We start from the raw sequence: 25,268 nt of genomic DNA, 5'->3' as shown, positions 1-25,268 counted from the left end.
CATGTCTGTTTTAGCAACCTTTAAACACAACCCTGGGGGAAAGCTGACAGGAGCACCTGGTTCAGAAAGAAACTTCCCTAAGGGATGAAGGTGAAAATGTTTTTGATTGCCCCAATGGGGATGGGGTACATATGGGCAATGAGCACACAGCAGAACATGATAGCCAGTCAAAGAGGCCCAATGGCCATAGGGGAAAATGCACATCAGAGACATCCAGGAAAGGACACCATTTGTAGATGTTTCTATGCAAAGCTAAACACCTCCAAGCCAAGATGGGATTATTGGAGTGCTTGGTTGTTAAGGAGAATATAAATATAGTGGGCATAATGAAAACCTCGTGAAATGGAGGGAAGCACTGGAAGACGGTTGTCTCTGAATACAAACTCTGCAGGAAGGCAGGAAAGGGCGTACCAGGGTCGGGGTCACTTTGCAAGTCGAAGAGGGCAGAGCTGCAAACAAGCTAGGAACCTCCAAAGGGGCAGATTCTTCCACAGAATCTCTGTGGGTGACAACTATCTGGCCCCAAAAGCAATTTACTTCTGGAGATATACTATCATTCCCCAACCAAAACACTCAGAATAATATTTACACAGAGAATGAAATCAGGGAGCCATCCAAAGGAGAACGTTTTGTTACAATGGGTGAGTTTAACCACCCTCACATATGCTGGAGAAATGAGTGTTCCCGGTCCCATCAAAGAGGACAAATTTCCAGATACTCTAAGGGAACAATCCTATGGACCCTGGGGGGCCATAGTATAATTCACACTCCCAGATCTGAGGTCGGAGTCCGCACTCCACAATCAAGAGCTGGGAATCAGGGCTCCAACCCCCCTCCCCCTCGCAGCTGGTGCAGAGAAAACGATGCTGGCTGCCTCTCCGGGGGGGTTGGGAACACAGCCTCAGAGAGGGAGAAAGGAGGCGTTTCAGTGGGCAGGGAGGGGAGATGACTGCAGAGGCCAGGATATGAGCGATCCAGAGGCCTCCCCAGCCTCCTCTCCCCCTCTGAGATGATTTCGCTAGAGGGGCAAAAAAGCCCATCTAGCAAAAACGCAGGGCAGGAGGACAGGGAGGTGTATGACCTTGCAACAGGATTGCACCCTAAATGACTATGTCCTAGAACAGTTGGTCATGATACTGACCAGAAGGGAGCATAATCTTCAGTGCTGACCAGGCCCTAGTGTGAGAAATGAATCTTGCTGAATTGACTGGAAACAGCAACCAAATTGCTATCAGTTTTACTTGATATATGATATATAGATGGGAAATTGCCAAGAAATCCAGCAGAGTCACATCTTGCTACAGAAGAGGAATCTTCTCTAAAATGAAAGGATTGGTAAAAAGGCAAGCTGAAAGAGAAAGTCAAGAGCAGGAATGCACAACCCTGTTGACCCAAAGGCCACACGTGAGGCTGGGTCAGGGGCCACACACCTGTGCACAGGAAGATACAGACACGCACAGGCCAGTGGTCCTGAGAGAGATCTGTCTTTCCTCAGCGCCAGCAGTGGTGGAGGAAAGCGACGCTGCAGCTAAAGCAGGCAGAGTAAGCAGGCAAAAGTGAAACCCAAACCAGCACTCTTATAGGTCATCTTTGGATGGGAGGTTTTCAGCTTTAAATTTCCATAATTGGTAATTCACATTATTCAGCTTCCCTACTGAAAACTTAAATTTAGAGCTGCTGGTCATCCTTTCTTCTCCCTTCCCCCTCTTTTTTCTTTGAGGATTCTTAGTTAACTGCAGTCAGCAGGCCTTCTTGGAAGTTTCCTGTGGTCTACACTCCTTTCAGGCGGCTACAAATCTTTAAGGTTATTCTGGGCTGGGTTTTCCTGAAGATTCCTGGGCCCACACCATCTTTAAAGCTTGGAGTTGTCTTCTGTCCAAAGGTGTGGTCAGACAAAACGTACTCTGCAACATTGCGGGGTGGGGTGGGGTGGGGGACAGGTTATGCAGCCTTGGTGAAGAGAGTCAAATCTCCCCAGAATGCTTGGGGATTACTCAAGACCACAACAGCAGAAGATCAGTGAGGATATATACCGCAAGACAGAAAAGGTAGCAGCAAGTCCAAGAGGTCCCTAGCGTGATTAATGAACAGTGTCAAGGAATGGAGGCGCTGCCCAAATCAGAACAGAAAAGAACACAAACTTCCACAAAGGAAATACAGACAGACAATGAGGGAGGCAACAAAGGGTTGGGGGAGCTTCACTAGTAGCATTAGGACCACCAATAGCGAATTCTCCAAATACATCAGAAGTAGGAAACTGGCTAAGGAAGCAACTGGACCACTGCAAGACAGGGTAGTTGAAGGAGCAGTAAAGGACATTAAGGAGATTGCAAAGAACTCAGTGCATTCTTTGCATTTGTCTTCACTGCAGAAGATGTAGGGCAGATACGCAGGCATGAACTGAGATTTTCAGGAAGGGAGTCGGAGGGCTTCTCTACATCAGGGCTTCTGCTTCCAGATTCCTTGTGGGATTAAGATGGGCTACTTCACACACACTTCCTGGTTTGTTCGTGTCTTTTTCTGAGAATTGGCTTTATCTGCAAGTTCTATATGTTTCATTATACAGCAACTAGAAGACACTGTCAAGACTTTCCTTTACCCCTCAGGCATTTGAAAGCATATGATTATTTTTTAATGGGTCGTGGGATTTTTAGTGTTGTGTAAAATTCTTTGTTGCTGTTGTTATATCACTTCTATACCACCCAATAGCTGAAGCTCTCTGGGCGGTTCACAGCAGTTATATATTTGTATGTGAATGGTTTTATATTACTCTGTTATATTTTTATGGTTTTAACCTTTGTAAACCATCCAGAAATCTTTGGCTATTGGGGGGTATAAAAATGTAAATGAAATGAAATGAAAACTGAGGCAAATAGTGCTGACAAGAGATGATGTTCTAGACCTTATATTGACAACCTGAAAACAAACAAATCACCGGTCTAGATGATATTCATCTGAGAGTTCTTAAAGAGCTCAAATGTGAAATTGCTGATCTTCTAACAAAAATATGTAACATGTCCCTAAGATCAGCCTCTGTGCCAGAGGACTGGAAAGTGGCAATGTAATGCTAATTTTCTTATTTATTAAAAAAAGGTCCAGGGGGATCTAGGAACTGTTCCAGGCAAATAGTAGAAAACATTATTAAAAATAAAATTAGCAGGCATATAGAAGATGCCAACACGGCTTCTGCAAAGATAAGTCCTGCCTCATTAACCTTTTAGAGTTCTTTGAGAGCTTCAATAGACATGTGGACAGGGGATAGTAAACACTGTTTGCCTGGACTTCCAAAAGGCTTCTGACAAAGTCCCTCACCAAAGACTCTTGAGCAAACTTAGTGGTCATAGAATAAGAGGAGAGGGCCTCTTCCGGATCACTAACTGATTAACGAGCAGAAAACAGAGTAGGGATAAATGGTAAATTCTCACAATGGAGGGATGTAAACTGTGAGATCCCACAGGGATCTGTGTTGGGACTGGTGCTTCTTGTTCATAAATGATCTGGAAACAGGATTGAGCAGCGAGGTGGCCAAATTTGCAGATGACACCAAATTATATAGGATGCTTAAAACAAAAAGGGATTGCGGAGAGCTTCCAAAGGATCTCTCCAAACTGGGGGAATGTGCATTACAATAGCCAACGTGATGGGAAGAGCAATCAGAAACTCTCCTCATGAGAAACTCAGTCACACAACACACAAAACAAAGAACATGTCAAATTGCCTACAAAGGGGTGGGGGAGCTAAGAGAAGGGACTCTCTTTGAAAACATCCCAGACATTAAAGCAAGGGTGCACAAAGTGCAGCCGGCAGAACCCCCCCCCCCAGGGGGACTCTCTAGGAACAGGCTCTATGGTTCCTGCCATAGAAGCCTCATTCCTAGACTGTCCCCAGAGCATCCAAGGAAGCCATGCTTGAGGGATCACGCCTGCTTCTTAGGATGCTGTAGGAACAGGGCGTCTATGGCAGAAACCATGAAGCCTGTTACAAGAGCATTTTCCCCTCTTTATTCCCTCTTTATTTTCCTTTTTCTGAAAAAGATCCAGGGAACAGAGTGTAGGAAGATAGGATCCTTCAGCAAGAGGGTGGATTAGAGGAGGGAGAAGAAGGCCTAGGAGCCAGGATGGGTTGAGAACCAAAGTTTCTGGGTGGAGTGTTGGGTTTCTATGATCCACACAGGCACCAGGACTCTGAAACGCTCTTGGTCAGCAGCTGGATTTGGGAGTGCAAGTGGAGTCTGTGTGCAATTTGTATGTTGCGAGTTTTTTGCGGATGTGTGCGTGTGCATTCATGCATGTGCAGCCTCTGCCACCACAGCAGAAACTAATGTGGCCCTCGGGGCCAGAAAGGTTGTTCACCCCTGCTTTAAAGGCAGCCCTTACACTATATACTATTCACCGTGCTCAGGCTCTACATTACATACTTACATAGATTTTCTCATCAAAGCATCATGCATCCACTCCATTAAAGATGAAGCACTTTCTATTGGTCAGATCCAGACTTAGTTATAGTTAGAGTAGAACCTTTGGACTCAATGGGACTTGCTAAGCATGACTAACTTTAAATCCCTTTGATTTCAAGGGGTCTACTCTAACCATGAGTAGGTCTGGATCCAACTCAATGACTTTGATGCCCATTTGAGCAAAGAACAAAAAGCCTCAAAGTGTTTTTCATTCATTGTAACTCCCCAACCTGTGCAACTAGCCTTCTGAAATGCTGCAGGTTTTCTATCTGGGGAAGGGACCGTTTCGAAAACTCTCAAACCTTAAAGGCTCCCTGGACCTATTTGTCTGAACTTTGGCAGGCTTCACCTACTCAGAAGGGGCTACCATGCCTGCAAATTTCATCCACTTCTAACCAAACATAAAGAAACATATCGCCAAGTGTTGGTTTGCCCATTAAAGTCAAAGGGAAGACACCTAAGGCTTTGCATTTCCCAAACTGAGGCTCAGTTGCAGATCAAAGGTGAAGCGGGTATTGCCCAAAGCAGTCAGAGTACAGCGGCCTCCTACCTGAAGCAAAAAAGAATTGTTCCCCCACCCAACATTGACACGAGGGGGTGGGAGTGCTCAGCCTGGGAGAATAGTGGCCTTTGCCAGAGGCCACTCTGCGAGTTCATGGCCAAGCAGCATCTGGACTCGTGCTGTGCTGCATCAGCTCCCACGCCAGGAGGGAGAAGTATTTCAGTCTTCCCCCCAATTCTTTGGGGTTCGCTTCCCATAGCGACATTTGCCTCTAGACGGCCCAGAAGCCCCCTGCTCCGGTGACCCGCAGCTGAACGGGCGGCAGCGGACGGGGGCGCCCTGGCGCCCTCTGCTGGCCTCCCCACGAGCTGCTGGGCATTTTGCTCCGCAGCGCCCTGCGCCGTTTCTTCTTTAGCCAGGGTGCCCGTTTGCAGCGGCCCAGCTGCTGGGTCCAGTTTGGGGGCTGGGATGTGCCATTTCAATAGACCCAGTCCCCACCCCTGCCAGAAACAGACGGGGAGCGGGGCCTTTCCATGGAGTGCCTTAGCGGCAGCATGCTACAAACACCACCACGAGTCCCAGTGGGCCAAGGGCGCAACGCGGGCATGCCACGCACCGCTGTGGGCAGTGCGCCGGGAGAGAAATCCCGACTGGGGGGCCTCCCCCAACCAGCCCCACAGGAGACGCAGCCTTGGGCCCGGAGGCAGGCGTATCTCAGAGGCAGAGGGCGCAGGCATCGCAGAGGACGAGGTAGCGAGTCCCCGCTGTTGGGTGGCGCGGCTCCCCCAGTGCAGGAAGCCACACAGCACCCTTTCCTCGGGGCTGCTGGTGTATCAGATGCAAACAGACGGTGCTGCGTTGGGCTTCCATCTCACCATGCCTCCTCTCAGAGACCCAGAGTCTGTCAGAGAGATTACAACACTTGGGTTTGGATGTTTTATTTTTGCCATTTTATGTATTAAAAAAGGGTCACACATGCTTCTTGCTCATGGGATCCACATTAAAAAGAGACCCTCCCAGGGCAGAGCACAGAACAAAGGGAGCAGGGAACTATCCTGCAAATGTAACAGGCATGATGGGGCATGCTTGGAACTCCAGCCCAAAAGAAGCGAGGCCACCTTCACCTGAGCCTAAGGAAATGGCACGAGATCTTTAATCAAGGCAGGGCGCTTTAATTCTGTGCTGTGCCACCCTCATTTTCACTGGTCAGCAATGTGCCTTGGGGGCATCCCCGTTCTCTTCCGGCCTCTGTGCCCTTAGAGGCACCCTGGAAAAAAGCAGCTGCAGCAGCAGGATTTGCCCTTGTGAAATTCATACGAACAAAAATGCCGCTTTAAAGGAGTTTATACTCCTGTACCTTGTGTGTGTTGAGACAACATCAAAAAGGCCTGTAGTTCAGTGGCAGAGCATTTGCTTTGCATGCAAAAGGTCCCAGGTTCCGTCTCTGGCATCTCCCGGTAGGGCAGGGATGGCTCCTGCCGGAAACCCCAAACAGCCCCTGCCAGGCAGCACAGGCCATACTGAAGCGGATGAGCCAAGGGCCTGCCGTGGCACAGGGCAGTTCCCCGTGCACCTGTGACTCTTCTTTTGGTGGGAATGCTGCTGGAGTCAAAACACGACGGCTGCATTTAACTATGGGGCATATGGCTGAAGCTGCTCGCTGGCTGTGTTCCTTGTTTGCGAGCTTTCCAGGGGCAATGCAATGGCGCCGCTAGAAAGCACCACTGCAATCTCTGGTGGCGCAGACAGAAACGCAGCGTCCGGAGCACAGGAACAGTTCCACTGTGTTCTGCACTGGTCAGGCTGCATCTGGAGTACTGTGACCCATTCTGGGTGCCCCATTTTAAGGAGGACACTGACAAACTGGAGTGTGTCCAGGATGAAAAGGACGGTGAGGGATCTAGAAACCAGGTCTTATGTGAAAGGGCTGGAAGAGCTGGGTATGTTTAGCCCGGAGAAGAGACGATGAAGGGGAGGCACGATAACAGCCTTCAAATATCTGAAAGGCAGAAGAGGGAGCAGACTTGGGCTCTCTTGCTCTCGTGGACGCAGGGAAGCAGATTTTGGCAAAACATCAGGAGAAACCTCCGAATGGCGAGCGCTGTTCATCGGCGGTGAACAGGCTGCCTCATCAGATGGTAGGTTCTCCTTTGCTAGAGGTATCAAGCAGAGACTGGATGGCCACCTGCAGCAGCAACATTCCTGCACCAAGGAGGGAGTTGGACTGGAAGACCTCCACAGGCCCTTCCAACTCCCATTCTTATTATTCTAAGCTTTGGCTGGGCATGGGGGGAAAAAGGATGCTGCCCTAGAGCGAGCCCTGGTCTGGTCCACCCAGGCACTCATGTCCTCATGTTCAGGACCAGGAAATCTCTGACTGCTGCTGAGGACGTCCCCCAGCACAGCATGGTCTCGCTCCCTGGCAGCAGTTGCATCTCTCCCAGTCCAACAAGGAGAGAAATATATAGGAAATACCTCAAGGAAAACACCTCCCCAAAGGTCAAACCCCACCCCGCAGATGCAGGGACGATGAAACAGCAGATGAGATATAGTGTAAGTAACATGATGCACACCAGGGCAAAACAGGCCCAGCTCCACCTATGAATGGATGGAATTTGAACTGGCTGTTAACCATCCAGGGGAATAGTGAAAATGACAACTCAGTGGGCTGGGAATTCAAAGTCAGGCAAGGGACTGAAAATAAAAACAACCTTCCCCAACCCAGCACCCTCCAGCTGTATTGGACTACAACTCCCAGAATTCCCAGCCAGTTGTGCTGGCTGAGGGGTTCTGGGAGTTGCAGTCCAACACATCTGGAGGGTGCCAGGTTGGGGGTGGTTACCTTATACAAATCTCTGGTGTGGCTGCATTTGAGCTCTTGTGTAGTTTTGATCACCCCACCTCCAAAAGGAGAGCACACAGTGGGAAAAGGTACAAACAGCAGCACCCCAATTATCAGGGGGCTGGAGCGACTCTCCTGCAAGGATTGCTTAAAACGGTTGGGGCTTTTAATGTAGAAAAAAGCCAAGAAGAGGGAGATGAGACTGCATGAAAAAGGTTTAGAAAACTGGCACTGGCTTGGAAAGAGCAGAGAGACATTTTGCTCTGTGATACTGGAAGGGAAATGAACCTGGCCTAGTGACGATTGGATGGTCTTATAGGCCCCTCCCAACCCCACTTTTCTATGATTCTATGACAAAGGTCAAGGACAGACGGAAGTAATTCATGCAGCACATAGCGTGGTGATAGTCACTAGCTTATGTGGCTTTAAAAAAAATATTCAGCCAAATTTGTAGGCTTCTCGATTTGGATGGGGCCTCAAAGGTCACCTAGTCAAGCCCCCTGCTCATGCGGCCGAGAGATGGTGCTGAGCGCACCACAGCATGCGCCGGTCTGCAGTGCTGCGCTGTCCATCGGGCTTTGTGGCGTCACATAAATGGAGTGGTGACAGATCCCGTCACCCAGGAGCTTCGAGCCTGATACTTCAAAGAGCAGGAGAAGTGAACGTCACGGTCCCAATGCAGCTTCACCACTTCAGAAGGTAACCTGTGTACTCCCCCCTGATAAAAATGGGCGTCAAAGGCCCCCTTCGATGTTTGGTAAACAGATGCAACTGTTCCTCTGTGCACGCACACAGCAGAGAGGCAGGGATGGCCTTGTGCAGGGGAGGCCGGAGGCTAAGGGGGCGGTGTGCAGCTGCAACAGGAAGGCTTGGGGTGACACCCGGGGGCGCAGCAGGGCTCCAGCGAGGCGTCGCTGCCCCACGCAAGCTGGCTCTCCCCGAACGCCATCTGCTCATCAAAGAGCGCCTTCTGCAGCTGGGCCTCCTTGAGGACGGACAGGACCTCGGGCCCCACGGCGCCCCCCTGAAGGAGGTTGTAGTTCTCGGCAGGATCCGACTCCAGGTCAAAGAGCAGCGGGGGCTCGTGGGCGGCCAGAGGGGTCAAGCCGTGGCAGTCGAGGTCAGGGGTCGTGCCGCTGTGAAAGGCCCCTGGAGAGACGGAGGAAGAGAGGAGAGCTTGCAGCGCCATCACATCCTCAGCTGCAGAAGGGCTCAGAGAAGAGCCGGGGTAGGCGGGTGGCCCAAACCTCCTCAAAATTGGGGAGGGGGCAGAAAGACTTACCTTGGGTGAAGAAGTGAGCTTTGTACTTTCCGTAGCGGACAGCGAAGACCCCAAGCAACTGGCTGGGGGCGGGAGGGTAATAGAACATGGCCTGTCGGGGGCTCTGCCGGAGGAACCAGAGGGAATGCGGGGGGGGGGGGGAGTCAGATAAGAAATGACAGATCCGGCCACCTCTCCCTCCGAAGTGTTAGCACCAGGGTGGCTCGTGGCACCAATGAAGCGGCCAGATGATCTGAGAAAGGTGCCCAGGTGGGGGGGGGGCTCGCAGAGGGCACTGCGTCTGCAGCTCTCGTACCACATGAGGTGGGAATTGTGCCGGCACTGCTCCCAAATCGGGTGGCACAGCGACCCCTCCACCCCCGCGACTCTCCACATCCCCCCGCCGCCGTTCCTCTGCCGGCTCTGGATCCTCCCCCCTCCGCTTCTCTCCATGCCTTGACGCTGAGCTTTGCACGCTTCCTGGCACTGAAAGGGAAGCTGTAACAGCGCTGGGAGGATGGGCACCAACTGGGCACGGCTGCAGGCCTGCGACACCAGGGTTGGCATGGCCAGTCCCAAGCAGCACCAAAGCCGCAGGCCAGAGCCTGTAGGGAGGAAGTCCCCCGCTGCCCCCCACCCCGCAGCTCAAGCCCGGCCCTCTGCCAGTATCTTCCCACCTGTACTCACACCGGCTGCAGCAGGGGCTGTCATGATGGGGGCACCGGCAGAAACTCACCCTTCCGCTTCCAAAGAGGAGGGGGCTGAGGTCGTAGCCGTCCAGAGTGACATTGGGGAGGGGGGCCCCGGCCACAGATGCCACAGTCGGCAGGATGTCTAGGGTGCTGGCCAGTTCATGCGTCACACCTGGACACAGAGACAGGAAGTATCAATGGCCTCTAGTCCTGATGGCTCGCTATATTACCCTCAGCACCAGAGGAAGTATGCCTGTGCACACCGGTTGCTGGGGAATGTGGGCGGGAGGGTGTTGTTGCACTCGTGTCCTGCTTGTGGGTCCCTCTGGCACCTGGCCAGCCACTGTGCAAGAAGAATGCTGGACTAGATGGACCCTGCGTCGGGTGCAGCATCAGGACTCTTCTCATGTTCTTCAGAGAAGGGCCAGCAAAAGAGGGGGGCACATGGTAATTTCCCCCGCCCTCCCCGCTTAATCAGCAGGCATCCACTACACCACAGCCCTGTGGCAAAGCCAAAGGGCCCCACTCCGCCCCGCTCCTCTGCCACCAGCCGCCTTCTCAGCCTGGTCCAAAATGGGCCAGCACAGCCTCGCACACCTCTTGGGAGAACAGTCCTTTTAAACAAAGAGATCCCAGTGCCCTCACGGCCCAGAGCTGTGCCGTGGCATCCTGCGAGCGCACAGCCGGTGGAAGGCCACGGGGGCTCCTGGGATTGCATGCCTTCGGTGGCTGCTGGGCCCTCAGTGGCTGGACCTACCTGGGGCGATGCGGCCTGGCCAGTAAGCCACCGCTGGCTCCCTCATCCCGCCCTCGTAGGTTGTCCCCTTGCCACACTTGAGGAGGCCAGAACTGCCCCCCCGGGTCATGCGCATCGTCTCAGGGCTGTAACCAGAGGAAACAGGCAGCAGGACAGGTTTTTGAAAATGCTCCAGCACACAGCCTGCCTGCTCTCGGAGGCTCAGCACGAGTCACACAAGTTTCCAAGGGTTATACCCTGACAGGAAAACAAAGGTTGCCATCTCTTAAAGGCCCACAGTACAACCAATTCCATCACTCGCACATCACGGCCGTATTCCCACTCTAATTCAAGGCATCCTCCTTTGACAATCAAATCTTCCACAATTCTGTAGTCATATTTAAAGCCATGCGGTGGCTAACCAGAGCATGTTTCCTTCAAGGAGGATAGGAATGTTGCTAGGGGCCCAAAGTCACCATCTATGAAGGTTTGAGGTCTACAGAGGCAAGGAAAAGGAAAAGATCAGGCCTAGAGGCCTGGTGTTTTTGTTGGGAGGGGGTTTCCCTCACAGGAGTACTTTCATTTCCTCGGGTAAGTTTCGGTTTCATTTCCCCAGTTAAGTTTCATTTTTGGGGGTTTAAAGCAGTACTTTTGGTTTTGAGGGAGGAGGGTATGTAAAGAGAGCGAGAGAACCAGTAACAGCAGAGTCGGGGAGAACAGAGCCCGAAGAGGGAGCAGGAAGAAGCAGCCCGGAGAAGTCTAAGTGCAGCTAAGGTAGAGGAACATGTGTTTTCCAACCTTTAATTTCTTTTAATGCCTTTTGCGTCCCTCTGCTCTATTGTGGAAATACCTTGAGCTGTGATTTGCTTGCTTTAATTTACCAGTGTTGTGGTTAAACCCTGTGTCTAGAGTGTCAGTCACCCCACGCCTACAGCCTAAACCCATGATACTGGAAAGGTGAGGTAACAGGAGGAAGGTGGGACGCTAAAGGAGGCCAGAGATCCTTAAGGAGTTGCTCAGGGGGTCCAGCCCATAAGGGGAACCCGTCGCTTCCTGGTCTGCAAGTCAAAATGAGAGAAAATGCATGAGTAGCAGCAGGGCTAGATGCTGCGGACTCATGGTCTGTTCTCATCAAGTCTCCAATTCTTAATGGGCCCCCTTGACCCCACGCGTTCCCAGTTCCCGAGCAAAGCCTTGAGCCCCAGCTGGGGGCCGACTCTCCTTCAGACCAGAAGCAAGCTCACCCGTTGTCAGAAGTGAAGAGCACCAGCGAGTTCTGCTCGACCCCAGCGTCCTGCAGCGCCTGCAAGAGGTGGCCCACGGATCCGTCAAACTCCAGGAGAGCATCTCCAAAAGGCCCCCGGGCTGATCGGCCTGTGTACTCTTGGCTCCCAAACTGGGGGTAGTGGGTGTGCTGGGGAAAGAAGAACATGCTCCCCATCAACATTAGCCACTCCCTCCATGGGACTCGCTCCTTGAAACTCTCCCCCTTCCAACCTCTTAGAAAATAATAGCATCTTCCTAGGAACACAGGAAGAGCAGGGTCCCACCAAGGCGGGTTCATCTGGCTGAGAGGTTCAGAGGGCCGGGTCCAGGGACCACATCTGCCCCTCGGGGTTCCTCAGGTGGGTGCACGCCCTGCTCCCCTTTCCCCAACCACCGGTGGTTTCCCAAATATTTGCAGTTTTTCCCCATTCTATGGGCTGAAATGCCCCTGCCCCGAAGGCACTGCTATTGGCAGTACAAGAGTGAAGCTCTAAATGAGCTGGTAATCGGGGCGTTTTGGCCCTGCTCCTTTTGCCTTCGGCCCTGCCCACCGCTGGATTGTGGCCCCGAGAGCTTCTCCAAAAGAGAATTTGGCCCTGGGGCTGACAGGGGTTCTGCACCCCTGAACTAGTCCAGAATCCTGTTTCCAGCATGATGCTCTGAAGGGGTGCCACCACGCAGGATGCAAGGGGGAAATGGCTCTCTCCCGCTGCTGAGCCACAGAGCCAGGGAACCAGCGGCACGCTGCCCCAGCCTACGGAGGCCTGCCCAAGGGACAGCGGCCAGCCAGGGAGGCTCATTTGCAGGGCAGCATTTGAATCACTTCCTCTGAGTCCACTGTGTCCCGGAGGTCCCAGAGCAAGTCATCCCAGCGGCACACAGAAAGCATCAGCTAAATCCTGGGCCGCAGAAGCCATCGTGAAAGCTCAAGCCCTGTGAAGTACGTGGGCTGCCAAACCCTGCTGCTCATCGCAAAACGAAACTGTAATTCTGCAGCAGACAAGATTTTGAAAGGTGTCTGAAGCATGGTAATGCACCCCTCTATGCTTATTTTGCATGACGTATTTTGCGTATGGGCACACTGATAATTATTAATTTTCAGCCCACCATACTAGGAAATCTCCAGCAGCGAGTTCCACGGCTTAGCTCTGCGCTGTGTGAAGTAACACTCCTTTGCTCCGCTTCGGGGGAGGAGATGCATGAGCATGCTCAAAAACACGAGAGGATACGAGATGACAGAAGTCCCTGGGCCACTAGTTCATGCCAGGGGGCATAACCCCACCTCGCAGGGTTACAGTAGAACACAAGGACAGCCATGCTGGATCAGACCAAGGGTGGTGTCAGGGTTGGATTGGAGCCCATAGAGCCCCAAAGCAGTTCTGATTCTGAGGAAGAGATAGAAACCGTGGGACAGGAACCCGCGCGCTGTTCAGAGGTGCTGCCGGAGGGACAGCCCCTCCCTGCTCACATTCCTGAGAGTGGCAGTGACCCTGGCAGGGAGAGGGAGGGACAATTGGAGTTTCGGGACACAAGGCACTGGCACAGGGACAAGTGGGAGATGGAGGGCGCTGAGAGGAGGCGCTCAGCCCACTTGGCGCAACGTCAACAGCTGTGCCCCGATGCCCCACGGGAAAGGGGTGGACTCTCTCCTCCTAGCCCTTAAGTTCAGAGGCTTCCTGCCCTTTCCCTCCAAACGGAGACCAACTGATTCCCTAAGGCTAGAAACCCTGGATAGGCAGCTCTCTTAAGTTTCCCTCATTAGGCTCAGGCAATTAGGATCTGTAAGTGTCATTAGGTTGAACAGAAATAAAGCCTTGGAAAAGAGTCCTATTGTTCGCGTGTTGATTCTGGCTACTTGAGGATTTCAGAAGGCAGCAAGGGCGCTCCCGACAGGTGGGCGCAGTGCTGTAAACCAGAAAGTGGGTCTGACTTTTACCCTACCCCAAGGGTAGGAACAGAACATTTTTATTCCAGCTCAGGTTTCTTGCCCCATCCCCGCCGAGATCTCACCCCACCTCAGCCTCGCCCCAGAACTTACGTGGGAAGCGTAATAGAGCAGGAAGGGCTGCTTGCGCTGGGCACAGGCAGTGATGAAGTCCCGGGCGAAGGCGTTGTAGCGGGATTGCAGGCGGGGGAAGGACAGGGGCTGTTCCACAATGCTCTGGTTCCAAAGCAGGGGGACAGGAACCAGGTTCTGGTCACAGGTCCCGTAGCATGGTGTGTCAGGGGGAAAGCAGGTCAGGTTCTGGCAGGGGCCCTGCAAAAGGAGCAGGGAGGGAGGCACCAGACCTAGAGGGTTAGGAGATGCACCGCGCATATGCACATTCATGCACGCGAGACAGCCCCACACCATCCAAGTGTTCCATCCCCTGTCATTCATATACGAGGCAACAGGCCATCGTTACTAAAAACCCAGGACAGCCCTCGCCCAGCTCCTCTATAAATATGTCCAGTCATCGTTTAAAACCATCTAGCCTAGCACCCATTCCAGTACCTTGTACCAGCAAATTACATAGATCAATTACATTTGATGAAAAGGTTCAATCTGTCCAGAATCTCTTGCCAATCAATTTCATTAAGTGGTTCTAGAATTATGGGAGAAGGAGAAAAACGTTCTATCCACTTTCCCGAAAACTCTTAGTTACCTAACCTTCACCTTAAAAAAAAAAAAATTCTGAAATTAAAGTTCATGTTTGAAGAATATTTTCCAGTGAAATCTTATTCTCTTGTGCTGAATCAGTGATAAAGCAAACATGGTCTGTTTTACATTTCCAGATTCAACGCTTTTTTGCTGGGGGGTCTTTCTAACCCCCTGAATTCTAGCAGTAATCACAAATGTAGCAAAACTAGGAGAAAGTCATATTTCCCCAAGCAAGGTTAGAATCTTTCACCAAAGTTGCTTCAATGCCGGTCTGGAGCACAGCATGGTGGTCTCAACGCCCCCCCCCCATCCATTCTTGCAACACCTCGAAGCATCCCCCTCAGAGCCCTCCCCATTGCTTCTCACCTGGTCATGGGAGTAGGGCACGCCCAAGTAGTGGTCAAACCCTTGCTGGGTGGGCAGGAACATCCCATTGGGTCCCAGTCCCAGGTGCCATTTGCCCACCATGGCAGTGGCATAGCCCCGCCCCTTCAGCAACTCTGCCACCGTCACCTCAGACAATGGGAGGCCTCCCCGGGAGCCAGGGTAGAACACGCCAGGGTAAACGCCGGAGCGTGTCTGATAGCGTCCCGTCAGTAGGGCTGCCCTGCAGGAAGGAGAGCAGGGGGGAAGGTGCTAGACCTGATGGGCCAATTGCCCACATGCCTACCCACCCCACATCAGCTGCACAGGAGCACACCGGCCGGCTGGTCACCTGGTGGAAGGTCCCTATACTGCTTTATGGCAGCCTCCCCCAACGCAGCACCCCCCAGAGGTGCCGGACTCCAACTCCCATCATTCCCGGCCAGGATGGACAATGGCAGTCCCAGCACATCTGGAGGGCCCCAGGTTGGGGAAGGCTGGTCTGTGGGCAGCCTCCAATGTTGTTGTTGTTGTTATTGTTATTAAATTTATTAATCGCCAATCTGGCTGGTCCCCCAGCCACTCTGGGCGATGTACAACATACAATAAAACAGTTTAAAACAATAAAATTCTACAATAAAAACATTTTCTAAAATACCCTAACCCACCCCAAATGTTGGTCCCAGTTAGAGCAGACGCACTGGAAGGATGGGCACCTGAGGGAGACTCACTCAGAGGCCACCCTGTTCATCCTTGGAGCAAAGGAGCAGCCAGGCAGGGGCCAGATGGGCACCTCCTCGGGGGGATCCGTCACGTTAACGAATGCCTGGCCACCATTATTGCCCCATGGGGGAAGGGAGGGAGCCGGAGGCGGCGCTGCCATACCGGGAGGGGCTGCAGACGGGGCTGCTGCTGTAGAAGTCTGTGAAGCGCAAGCCCGCAGCGGCCATCTTGTCCAGGTTCGGGGTGGTGGAGGTGGGGTGCCCGTAACTGGCCAGATCTCCAAAGCCCAGGTCATCCGCAAAAATGAGGACAATGTTGGGGAGCGGGCTGGCTGACCCCAGCAGGGCCTGGAGCCCCAGGCAAAAGACCAGGAGCCCTGGCAGAGGCATGGCTCCTGCTGTTCCCAAGGCCCTCCCCCGCAATTCGGGGGGCCGCCCCTCTGTCACCGGGCTGCTGATCACGTGCTTCTAGGCGGGCTGGTCCCAGGAGGCCCCTCGGTCCAGTCGGAAGAACGCCCACTCCAGCAAGGCTGGCTCAACCTGGCTGTGAAAGTAGGCCAGCAGCCGGGAGCAACCAGGGCTCTACTCAGCCACCCCGTTCGAGAACAGCAGGAACACCGTGCTAGGTCTCCGGGGGAAATCCGCCACCCCTCAGGCGGTGAGTTCCAAAGATCCCCCTGTGCAGCCCAGACCTCTAGGTGCCACAGAGGAGAGCCAGTGCTCCACGGGAGAAAGGCCTGCAGAGGGAACAAAAAGGCTCAGGACAAAAAACTTGAGTAGCACGGCGCTAAAAACACAGAGACCAAATCTATAAATACATAAAAAGCAGGTTGCTGGCTGGATAGGTGGCTGGACTGCTGGATGAGTACTGGAGGAGGACGAGGAGTCTGGAAGAAGCTGAATGAATTCTTTTCACCTGTCTTCACTGAAGAAGTTGTAGGGCAGATGCCTGTGCCAGAACTGATATTTTCAGGAAGGGAGTCTGAGAACTGAGGCAAAGAGTAGTGACAAGAGATGACGTTCTAGACCTTATTGACAAACTGAAAACAAATAAATCACCAGGTCCAGATGGAATCCACCTGAGAGTTCTTAAAGTACTGGAACATGGAATTGCTGATCTTCTAACAAAAACATGTAACATTATTTATTTAAAATTACTTCTAGGCCGCCTTTAAGGCTAAAACATATCCCTGCATCCGGGGTACCAGAGCACTGGAAAGTACTGATATGACTACAGTGTTCCAAAGGGATCCAGGGGGGATCCAGGAAATTGCAAGCCAGTTCGCTTAACAGCTATTCTGGGTGAACTGATTGAAAGCATTATTAAAGATAAAATTAGTAAGCATATAGAAGGACAAGCCCTGCCGAAAAAGAATAAACATGGCTTCCGCAAAGGTAACTCCTGTCTCTTTAGGAGTGTCAAACAAGTGGACAGGGGTGATCTGCTAGACACAGTTTACTTGGACTTCCAAAAGGCTTTTGACAAAGACCCTCACCAAAGACTCCTGAGCAAACGTAGCAGTCATGGAATAAGAGGAGAGGTCCTCTTATGTTTTGGCAACTGGCTAAAGAACAGAAAGCATAAATTCTCACAATGGAGGGATGTAACGGGTCCCGCAGGAATCTGTATTAGGATCAATGCTTTTCAACTTGTTCATAAACGATGTGGAATTAGGAGTGAGCAGTGAGGTGGACAAGTTTGTGGATGACACCAAATTACTTAGTGTGGTTGGAACAAAATGGGACTGTGAGGACCTCCCAAAGGATCTCTCGAAATTGGGGGAACGTGCACTAAAATAGCCAGCCTAATGGGGAGAGCAATCCTATGGCCCCTAGAGAACATCTGGGGGGCCACTGGATTTTTCAGATTCCTGGATCCAAGGCCAGAGACAGTGGTCCGACCCAGGAGTCCAAGCTCCCTGCCCGCTCCCACTTGCAGCAGGCACAGAGAACTGCGCCAGCTGCCTCCATGAGGCTGCAAAGGTGACCTTCGGGGAAGGGAAGAGGTGTGCGCTGGGGGACAAGACGGCTTATGCCACATCCCCAGGCCTCCCCCTCCCGCCTAGCTAATGGGGTGCCTCCCCCTCTGCTTGGGATACTTGTGAGCCTCGAGTTCGAAGGCTTCCGTGTAGCCACAGTGGATCCAATAGGGTTGCGCCCTCAGTGTAAGTAAATATATGCACACTAGGGCAAAATATCCTAGCCACATCTATGCTGTTTGCAGAGTCAGGAAATTACAGGGAGGGGTTGGTGTTCACCACCTCAGCCCTCTTGCGTGTGAGCATTGCCCTATTCAGACATAATGCCTCAACAGGGCTGTCATCTCTCCACAGAGCTGCAGGCACTTTAGAAATCCTTAAAGCTGATGATAAAGATGCTCGGACGTTCTCCTCTGTCGTTGCCCCAAAGCTCTGCCACGAGCTCCCGGGAGGTGCAGTGGTGACCAGCACTTCCACGTGTCAGTGGTTGGGCTGTTGCCACATTTGGGTCAGAGGCGCTCTTGCTTGCTTGCACCTCCTGGCTTTCTGACGTTACTTTACCGGCTTCTTGTAAGCCACCTCGACCTCAGCTCAGGGGGGCTGGGAATAAACAATGAGCAAGCAAGCCAGGGCTCTATCCGGCCCCGCTCCGCCGGTTCTCGCCGAGAGAAGGGATGGTGAGCCAGGGGTACTGGGCGAGGCAGAGCGGCTCTTGGCAGCTGTACTTCACTGGGACCTGGGGAGGGCTTGGCGGGGCAGCAAGGGGCACTTCTGCCATCAGACCCCCACCCCCAGTAAGGTGTGCTATGCTCTTGAGCTTCTTCCCACACAGGGAACACCTGGGCTGCCCGTGGGCGCCTCACTCAGGAACCAAGGCAGCGGGGCCACAAACTCCGATCAGTCTGGCGCCTCTCCGTCCGGCAGTCAATGGCGCCCTCCCGTGGCCACTGTGGGCAAATGCACAGAAGGCGATCGCAACTGCGGCCTATTTGAGAGCTGCATCCTGCACGCCCACACACTCTAATGGGGGGATCTCTGTGGGTCAGTACATTACACCGTATTGTCCGGGGTGGGGTGAGGGGGAGATGGAATCATAAAACAGCAGGGTTGGAAGGGGCCTATAAGACCACCGAGTCCAGCCCCCTGCTCAGTGCAGGTACTCTAGGATGTAAATGTGATCGCTCTGCCTCTTCCCTCTGGGGCTCTCCAGATGTGTTGGGCTACAACACTCATCCTTCCCAGCCACTGGCCATGCTGGCTGTGAATGATGGGAGCTGCAGTCCAACACATCCGGAAGGCACCAGGGTCAGGGAGGCTGAGTAAAGGCTCCTTCATACAGTGCTTTTATCCTGTGACTGAGATTGCTCCTTCGCATTTGCCGATGCCAGGATCATCCCAGGTGCCTCCTGCACTCAATGCCGTTTGTTCAGTTTTTAAATAGATCGCAGATAATGAGCTCTCGAATTACCCCGTTGTGTTCGGCTTCAGTTTCCTCTGGGAAAAGAGTTAAGTGGCAAGAAGAGGAGCGAGATCAGTGAAACATAATGGAAGGCTCGGATACGGGGCGAAGGGGTGGGGGGGAAGCAAGCGCGTGAAAAAGGGAGTCACCGGGCATCTCTCCACCAGCCTAGAATCCTGCATTTGAAACGCGGCTTTCTGCCTCAGTTTTAGGTGCAGGATCACAACGGACTCCCTTCACGCGCGCTCCCTTCCCCGCCCCCCGCCTCTGGGTCTTCCATGGTCTTCCATCGATCTCGCTCCTCTTCTCGCCGCTTCAACTCTTCTTACGGAGGCAACTGAAGCGGGGCACAGCGGGGTAACGGGAGAGCTCATCCTCCGCGATCTATTTAAAAACGGGGCAAGGGGCATTTAGGGCGCCCCCTGCGCGTGCGCAGGCGGGGAAGAGGCCCGCGGCTCTCCGCACGCCCCGGCGGGGCCATGGCCGGAGCTGCGGGCCTCTTCCGCGCCGCACACGCGCAGGGGGCGCCCTTGGCGCACGAGGTGGTCGCCGCGTCCCGCGCAGAGCCGCCACCCTCCGCGAGGGGCCAGTCCCGACCGCGGGGCCGAGCCCGAGCGACGGGCCCGCCGGCCGGCCGGCGCAGACGCGCCGGGTCTCCCGAGGTGCCACAGCCGCCTCGCCGATTCGCTCCCCCGCCCCGGAGCGAGGAGACACGTCCGGAAGCCTCCCCGGGATCTCAGGCGCCCCGGCCTCGCCCGCCGCCCCCCGGCGCGGGCCGCCCCGGGGCCCCTCGGAGGCAGCGGCGGGGCGCCCCGCAGCAGCAGCCCTCTCCAGGGCCCCGCGCCCGGCGCGCCCGCGAGGGGCAGCAGCCCGGCGCCGGGCTGGGGGCGCCGGCGAGCTCCAGCGGCCAAGCCCCGCCCCGCCCCCGCCGCGGGCGGGGCAGCGGGGGGAGCGCCGCGGGGCTGCCGAGGTCGCCTCGTCCCGCCGCAGGCGGAGCGGAGGAGGGGCCGGCCGCTGCGCACCCCCGCCCCGCCGGCCCCCCGGCGCTCGGCCTCGCTCCCCATCCCCGGCGGCGCTCCGGCTGCGCCCGTGGCGGGCCAGGAAGGGCTGCGCGCCGCAGGGCCGCGATCCCGGCCTCGCGGGCGGGCCGCGCCGCGCCGCGCCGCCCTCCCTCGCGCGCCGCCCGCCGCCCGCCGCGGACCCCCCGGCGGACACCGACCTGGCAGCGAGCGGCGCGGCCCGCTGCTCGACCTGCGGATCACACGGGCGGGCGCGTCACGCGGCGCGGGTGCATGCCGGGACCTGTAGTCTCCCGAGGCCGCGCGCGCGGGGGCCTCCGGCGGGGCGGCGGCTCCGCTCTGCGCCTCCCGCGCGCGGCGACGGAGCGCGCGCAGCTGCGCCCATCCTCGCCGGGAAGAGCTTCGCCCGCAGCGCGGCGCGCCCCAGGGCTCGGGTGCCGGCGGGGAGCAGCCCCCGCCAGAGCACCCCGTCCGGGGCTGCGGAGAACGAGGACCTCGCTCCCCAGGGAGGGGCGGCGGCGTGGCGAGGCTCAAGTGAACGCGAGCCTTCGGTAGCCGCCGAGAGCGGGCGCGGCGGGCCTCGCGGTCCGTCCGAAAGAAGCGGAGGGGCTGCTGCGACTCTCAAGCCGTCTCGGCAGCGCCTCTTTCTGCGGGAAGTGCCGGCGGGGCTCAAGCGCACCAAGAAAGACCCGGCCTCGCCTGCCTTGGCCCCGATCTGCACGAGTGCTTTTTATCGGTATTGCAGCGCACCGATAACTGTTGGGGCGCTTGACGCACGCCACGTTGCTGGCGTTATTTCCCTCTTTTTATTCCTTATTGTCCAAAATACTGCAACCGATGTCACTGCGTGTGCTACGAGGTACGATCGTATCCATCTGACATGAGGGGCAGACCCGGCCCTGGCCACGCCTCTTCAGTGTGGTGGAGATGCACTCTGTGTGTCCTCAGCCACCCCGCACCCATTCTTTATCATTCTGCAGGTTTCAGGGCACAGTCGCAATTGCCTCAGATTGAGCCATCCCAGCAGGTGGCAGCAGAGGGAGATGGGATGGGAAGCGGGGCCATTCCACCAGCCCTGCTGAAAGAGCGCCTGCTTCTTTCCTCTGCCCTCCCCACCCTTTTTTCCTTTTGTGCCATGTCTTGTTAGACTGTAGACCTGTGGGCAAGGACGGCCTTGTTGTTACTGACTATATGTAAGCTGCTCTGAGAGACTTTTTGGCCAAGGGGGCAAGATAGAAATGTCATAAATAAATAAATAAGCCTTGCATTTTAGGGTATGATGGGTAAAAAGATATGTGAGCAGTGGTGGGAGGTCGTTATCATTCCACTTTCTTGCAGTGCAATCCTATTCATGATTACTAAGAAGCAAGCCCTATTGAGTTTGTTGGGGTTTACTCCCAGGTAAGTGAATCATAGAATAGTAGGGTTGGCGGGGGCCTACAAGACCATAGAGTCCAACCCCCTGCTCAATGCAGGAATCCAAGTCAGGGCATCCCTGGCAGAGGGCTGTCCAGCCTCGTCTTGAATGCCTCCAGTGTGGATGATCGAGAAGAGATCCTGGCCTTCCATTCAGTGACAACCTTTCAAGGACTTGAAGAGTGCTATCACATCTCCCCTCAAGTCTTCTCTTCTCAAGGCTAAACATGCCCAGTTCTTTCAGTCTCTTCATAGGGCTTTGTTTCCAGTCCCCTGTTGTTTTGTTCAGAGGAGGGCTTTGTTGCCCTCCTCTGAACCCTCTCCAGTTTGTCTGCATCCTTCTTAAAGTGCAGTGCCCAGGACTGGACACAGTACTCCAGATGAGGCCTAACCAGTGCTGAGTAGAGGGGAACTAGTACTTCCCGGGATTTGGAAGCTATGCTTCTATGAATGCAGCCCAAAAGAGCATTTGCCTTTTTTGCAGCCACATCACATTGTTGGCTCATCTTCAGCTTGTGATCGACAACCATTCCAAGATCCTTCTCGCTTGTAGTGTGGTTGAGCCACGTATCCCCCATCTTGTAACTGTGCACTTGGTTTCTTTTTCCTAGGTGCAGAACTTGGCATTTATCCCTGTTAAATGCCATTCTGTTGTTTTCTGCCCAGGGCTCCAGTCTATCCAGATCACTTTGAATTTTGTTTCTGTCTTCCAAAGTATTAGCTATCCCGCCCAATTTGGTGTCATCTGCAAATTTGATCAGCATTCCCTGCACCCCCTCCTCCAAGTCATTCATAAAAATGTGGAAGAGCACTGGGCCCAGGACTGAGCCCTGCGGTACCCCACTCGTTACCTCTCCCCAGTTTGAGAAGGTCCCATTGATAAGCACTCTTTGAGTCCGATTCTGTAGCCAACTGTGGATCCACCGGATCATTGTTTCATCTAGCCCACTTTGAGCTAGTTTGCTCATCAGGATATCATGGGGCACTTTGTCCAAAGCTTTGCTGAAGTTGAGGTATATTATGTCCTCAGCATTCCCACGGTCCACAAGGGAGGTGACTTGATCCAAAAATGAGATCAGATTTGTCTGGCAGGACTTGTTCTTGACAAATCCATGTTGGCTTCGAGGAATCACTGCATTGTTTTCAAGGTGCTATTTTGTGTCATCTGCAAATTTGACACAAAATCCACCTGAAAGTTGTATCATCTAGCCCACTTTTAGCTAGTTTGCTAATCAGGATATCATGGGGCACTTTGTCGAAAGCTGAGTCCAGTGTGTATAGGATTGCAGCAGCCTTATTCTCCCTGACACTGAAAATAGGTTCTGGAGCTAACAGGCTGTATTTGCCTGGGAATAAGTCCCATTGAACCTAGTGGAATTTACATCCAAGTGAACATGCACAGGATCAGGCAATATGCCCTGCTGAACCTTAGCTCACCATCCTGCCTGCCCTGTCTCTCCCTCCTGCAAATCACATCCTATTTTTTAACCCAGCGCCACAGGTCCTTGGGCTACGGGGTGGGGGTGGGGGTGGAATTTCATGTCCTGCCATGCTGTGTTCCTGCTATTTCTGGCAAGAAGCAGAGTGACTGCAGCACATAGAGACACACAGATCCCTATCTTCCGGTTTATGTCCAAAGCCAGAGAAGAAGGGGGGAAGGGGGCTGGAGGCTTTGGTTAAGAACTGCCATGTGAAGACTTTGCAATTGATGGGGGGAGGGTTCTTGCAGAGCAAAGCCTGCCCTGTCCCTCCACAGAAACAGCAATTCTGGGTTGCTCCTGATTTGAATAAATCCCTTTTTGGCAGCTGTAGAAGCTGTGAAATAGGGAACAGAGTCGGGGAGGGGGCAGATTGCTAGGGTGTGGGGGAGGGGGGTTGCAGGGGCCCAAGGGGGGGAACCAGGGAGAGTCACAGCCTGGGTAGGAAGCAGAGGCCGGCTGGCCCTCTCTGGCTGTCTCTGGGCCTCCCAGCTGGCTGGCTGGCTGGCTGGCGTTGGGCCTCTCATGCCACAAAGCCGCCTCTGATCCAGCAGCGCCTGCTCACAAGCAGGTCTCGCCCACCACTCAGCAGGCACGGCGCAGGGTGGCATTTCCAGGAGTCGGCATGGTGCCCAGCCAGAAGGGGGGCGGAGGGGGCACCAGGCCAGGCACAGCCCCAGTGACAGCCGGTGCTGGGAGGGTGGGCCAGACGGTTAATTACAGGCCCGCTTCATTTGCACGCAATTAACAGCCTGGAGCTGGTGCTTTGAAGGTGGGGTTGCTGCCAAGGAAATGCCAGGAACATGGACACTCTCCATGAGTCCGAAGGCGGGAGGGAAATCACCCAGGCACCGCATCAGCACCCAAGGGGGCACGCTGGGCCACGTGGCTGTAAATGCACTCCCTGATGTGCATTTCTCGGGGCAAGGTGACACCAATGCATTAACAATTGAAAATATCCTAATGTAACTCAGTGAAAGAGCTCAGCTCTTCCTATCAGCCCCCCCGAGGTTGCCTGGCTTTAAGCCTGACCTGCCCCCTCAGCCCGATTCTTAAATGGAATTAACCACCACAAATGCACAAACGTGGGACTGACTATCTGCTGGGGTGGCTTTTTTCTCTGATTTTGTTAGAGGGTTATTGACGAATCTATGGGGGGGGGGAGAGGCCTGTGGATGAATGTTGGCCCTGATAATTGCCTGGAGCCTCCACGCACAGAGGCAGCACCATGGTATGGTATCATCCCGTATACTAATAGCAAACTCATTCTCCTGAGTGCTCCTCCTTAGGTAGCCAAAACCATACCACGCATGCACAAGAGGGCAGCATCAGCAGGCTTGGGGGGGAAGCCAATCTCTCTTTAGAAAACTGACCGTAAGTGTGCACAGGGTGGAGAGGAGGCAAAACAGGCCAAAGAGCTGTTGGGCAGGAAGAGAAAATATGTGGGGAGGGGTATGGAATGGAGCAGGGGCATCGGTTAAAAGAATTGGGTCCCTCGCAGAAAGCTGCATAAAATATTTGCATATGCTAAGGCATATGCATATATGTATTTCAAAAAATAAAAATACCGGAATTTGCATTTAACAGAAGGCAAGGCAATTAATTTCCCACCCAAATAACATTTTCAATCAATCCGCACCCCACTTCCGCAACGCCCAAACCGGTTCCCAAATCAATTTCTCACCCAGATGATTGGGATTCTGCTGCAGATCAATTTCCCCTCAATTACTCCCATTCCTCAGTCATCACATCTTGACTCCCCTAAGTTCAACTAAGGGGAAAAATCGCCGCCCCAAGATTGGCTTCGAGGCCCAGCGGGCGGCGCGCGCGGGCTCGCCTTGGCCCGCGCCTACCTTTCCAAACGGGGCGCCTCCCCCGCGCAGCGCTCGACTCCCGCCCGCCGCGGCGCCCCCGGGGCCAGGCCCCGCGGCCCCGGCCGCCCGCCGCCCACGCCCCTTGTTCATATTAATGGATTCAGTTATTACTCCTCCCTGCCGCCCAACAGCCACAGCTCTCTCGGAAAGCCTCCCCGGAGAGGGGCCTTGCCGCCTGGGGCCCCCCGCAGGGCCGCCTCGTCCCACAGCGCTCTGTCGCGGGCCTCCGCGTACCTCTGAAGCTCAGGCTCAGGGACGCAGGCGGGCCGGGGACAGGCTCTTGCCTTCGCCACCTGCTCGGGGGCTTGCGGGAAACGACTGGCCCGCAGCTGCTGTGGGAAACAAAGGCGGCCGCTCGGCAGCCTGACCGGCAGCCAGCCGCCTCTCCTGCCGTCGCCCTCGGGCCCAACAGCAAGGGCGTCCGGCGCGGCGCGGGCTTTGGCGAACCTCCCGAGCAGAGTCCTCGGGACACCCTTCCGCGCGCCTCTCCTGCCTGGACGTGCTGGCTGGGCGGCGAGGGAAACGGGAGGCCGCCTCCTCGATCACTCGCCCGACGGGGAGA

The 25,268-nt window shown here is 54.5% G+C and overlaps 1 protein-coding gene across 3 annotated transcripts; it reads right to left on the bottom strand.

Annotated features, from left to right (window-relative positions):
* Nucleotides 1-5,882: 5,882 nt before the first annotated feature.
* Nucleotides 5,883-20,179, bottom strand: ARSA (arylsulfatase A). 3 transcript variants are annotated; one of them, XM_084808832.1, is made up of 9 exons: nucleotides 20,139-20,179; nucleotides 15,645-16,470; nucleotides 14,763-15,003; nucleotides 13,794-14,012; nucleotides 11,734-11,903; nucleotides 10,511-10,635; nucleotides 9,798-9,925; nucleotides 9,083-9,185; nucleotides 5,883-8,949 (listed from the first exon to the last, which is right to left on the bottom strand). In XM_084808832.1, the coding sequence occupies exons 2-9, from the start codon at nucleotides 15,869-15,871 to the stop codon at nucleotides 8,636-8,638; spliced, it is 1,527 nt and encodes a 508-aa protein (XP_084664958.1). In that variant the 5' UTR covers nucleotides 15,872-16,470; nucleotides 20,139-20,179; the 3' UTR covers nucleotides 5,883-8,635. The 3 variants fall into 3 exon arrangements, with proteins under 3 accessions (XP_084664958.1, XP_084664960.1, XP_084664957.1); XM_084808834.1 differs by having other exon boundaries at nucleotides 9,739-9,925; nucleotides 15,645-16,218; XM_084808831.1 differs by having other exon boundaries at nucleotides 15,645-16,218.
* Nucleotides 20,180-25,268: the final 5,089 nt, after the last annotated feature.

This window comes from Heloderma suspectum, chromosome 7 (genome assembly GCF_057233095.1).
Source record: "Heloderma suspectum isolate Gila_16-S chromosome 7, 16-S_ref, whole genome shotgun sequence".
Classification (NCBI taxonomy): domain Eukaryota; kingdom Metazoa; phylum Chordata; class Lepidosauria; order Squamata; family Helodermatidae; genus Heloderma; species Heloderma suspectum.
Note: the sequence above shows the minus strand (reverse complement) of the source record. Positions and strands in the feature narration are given on the sequence as shown.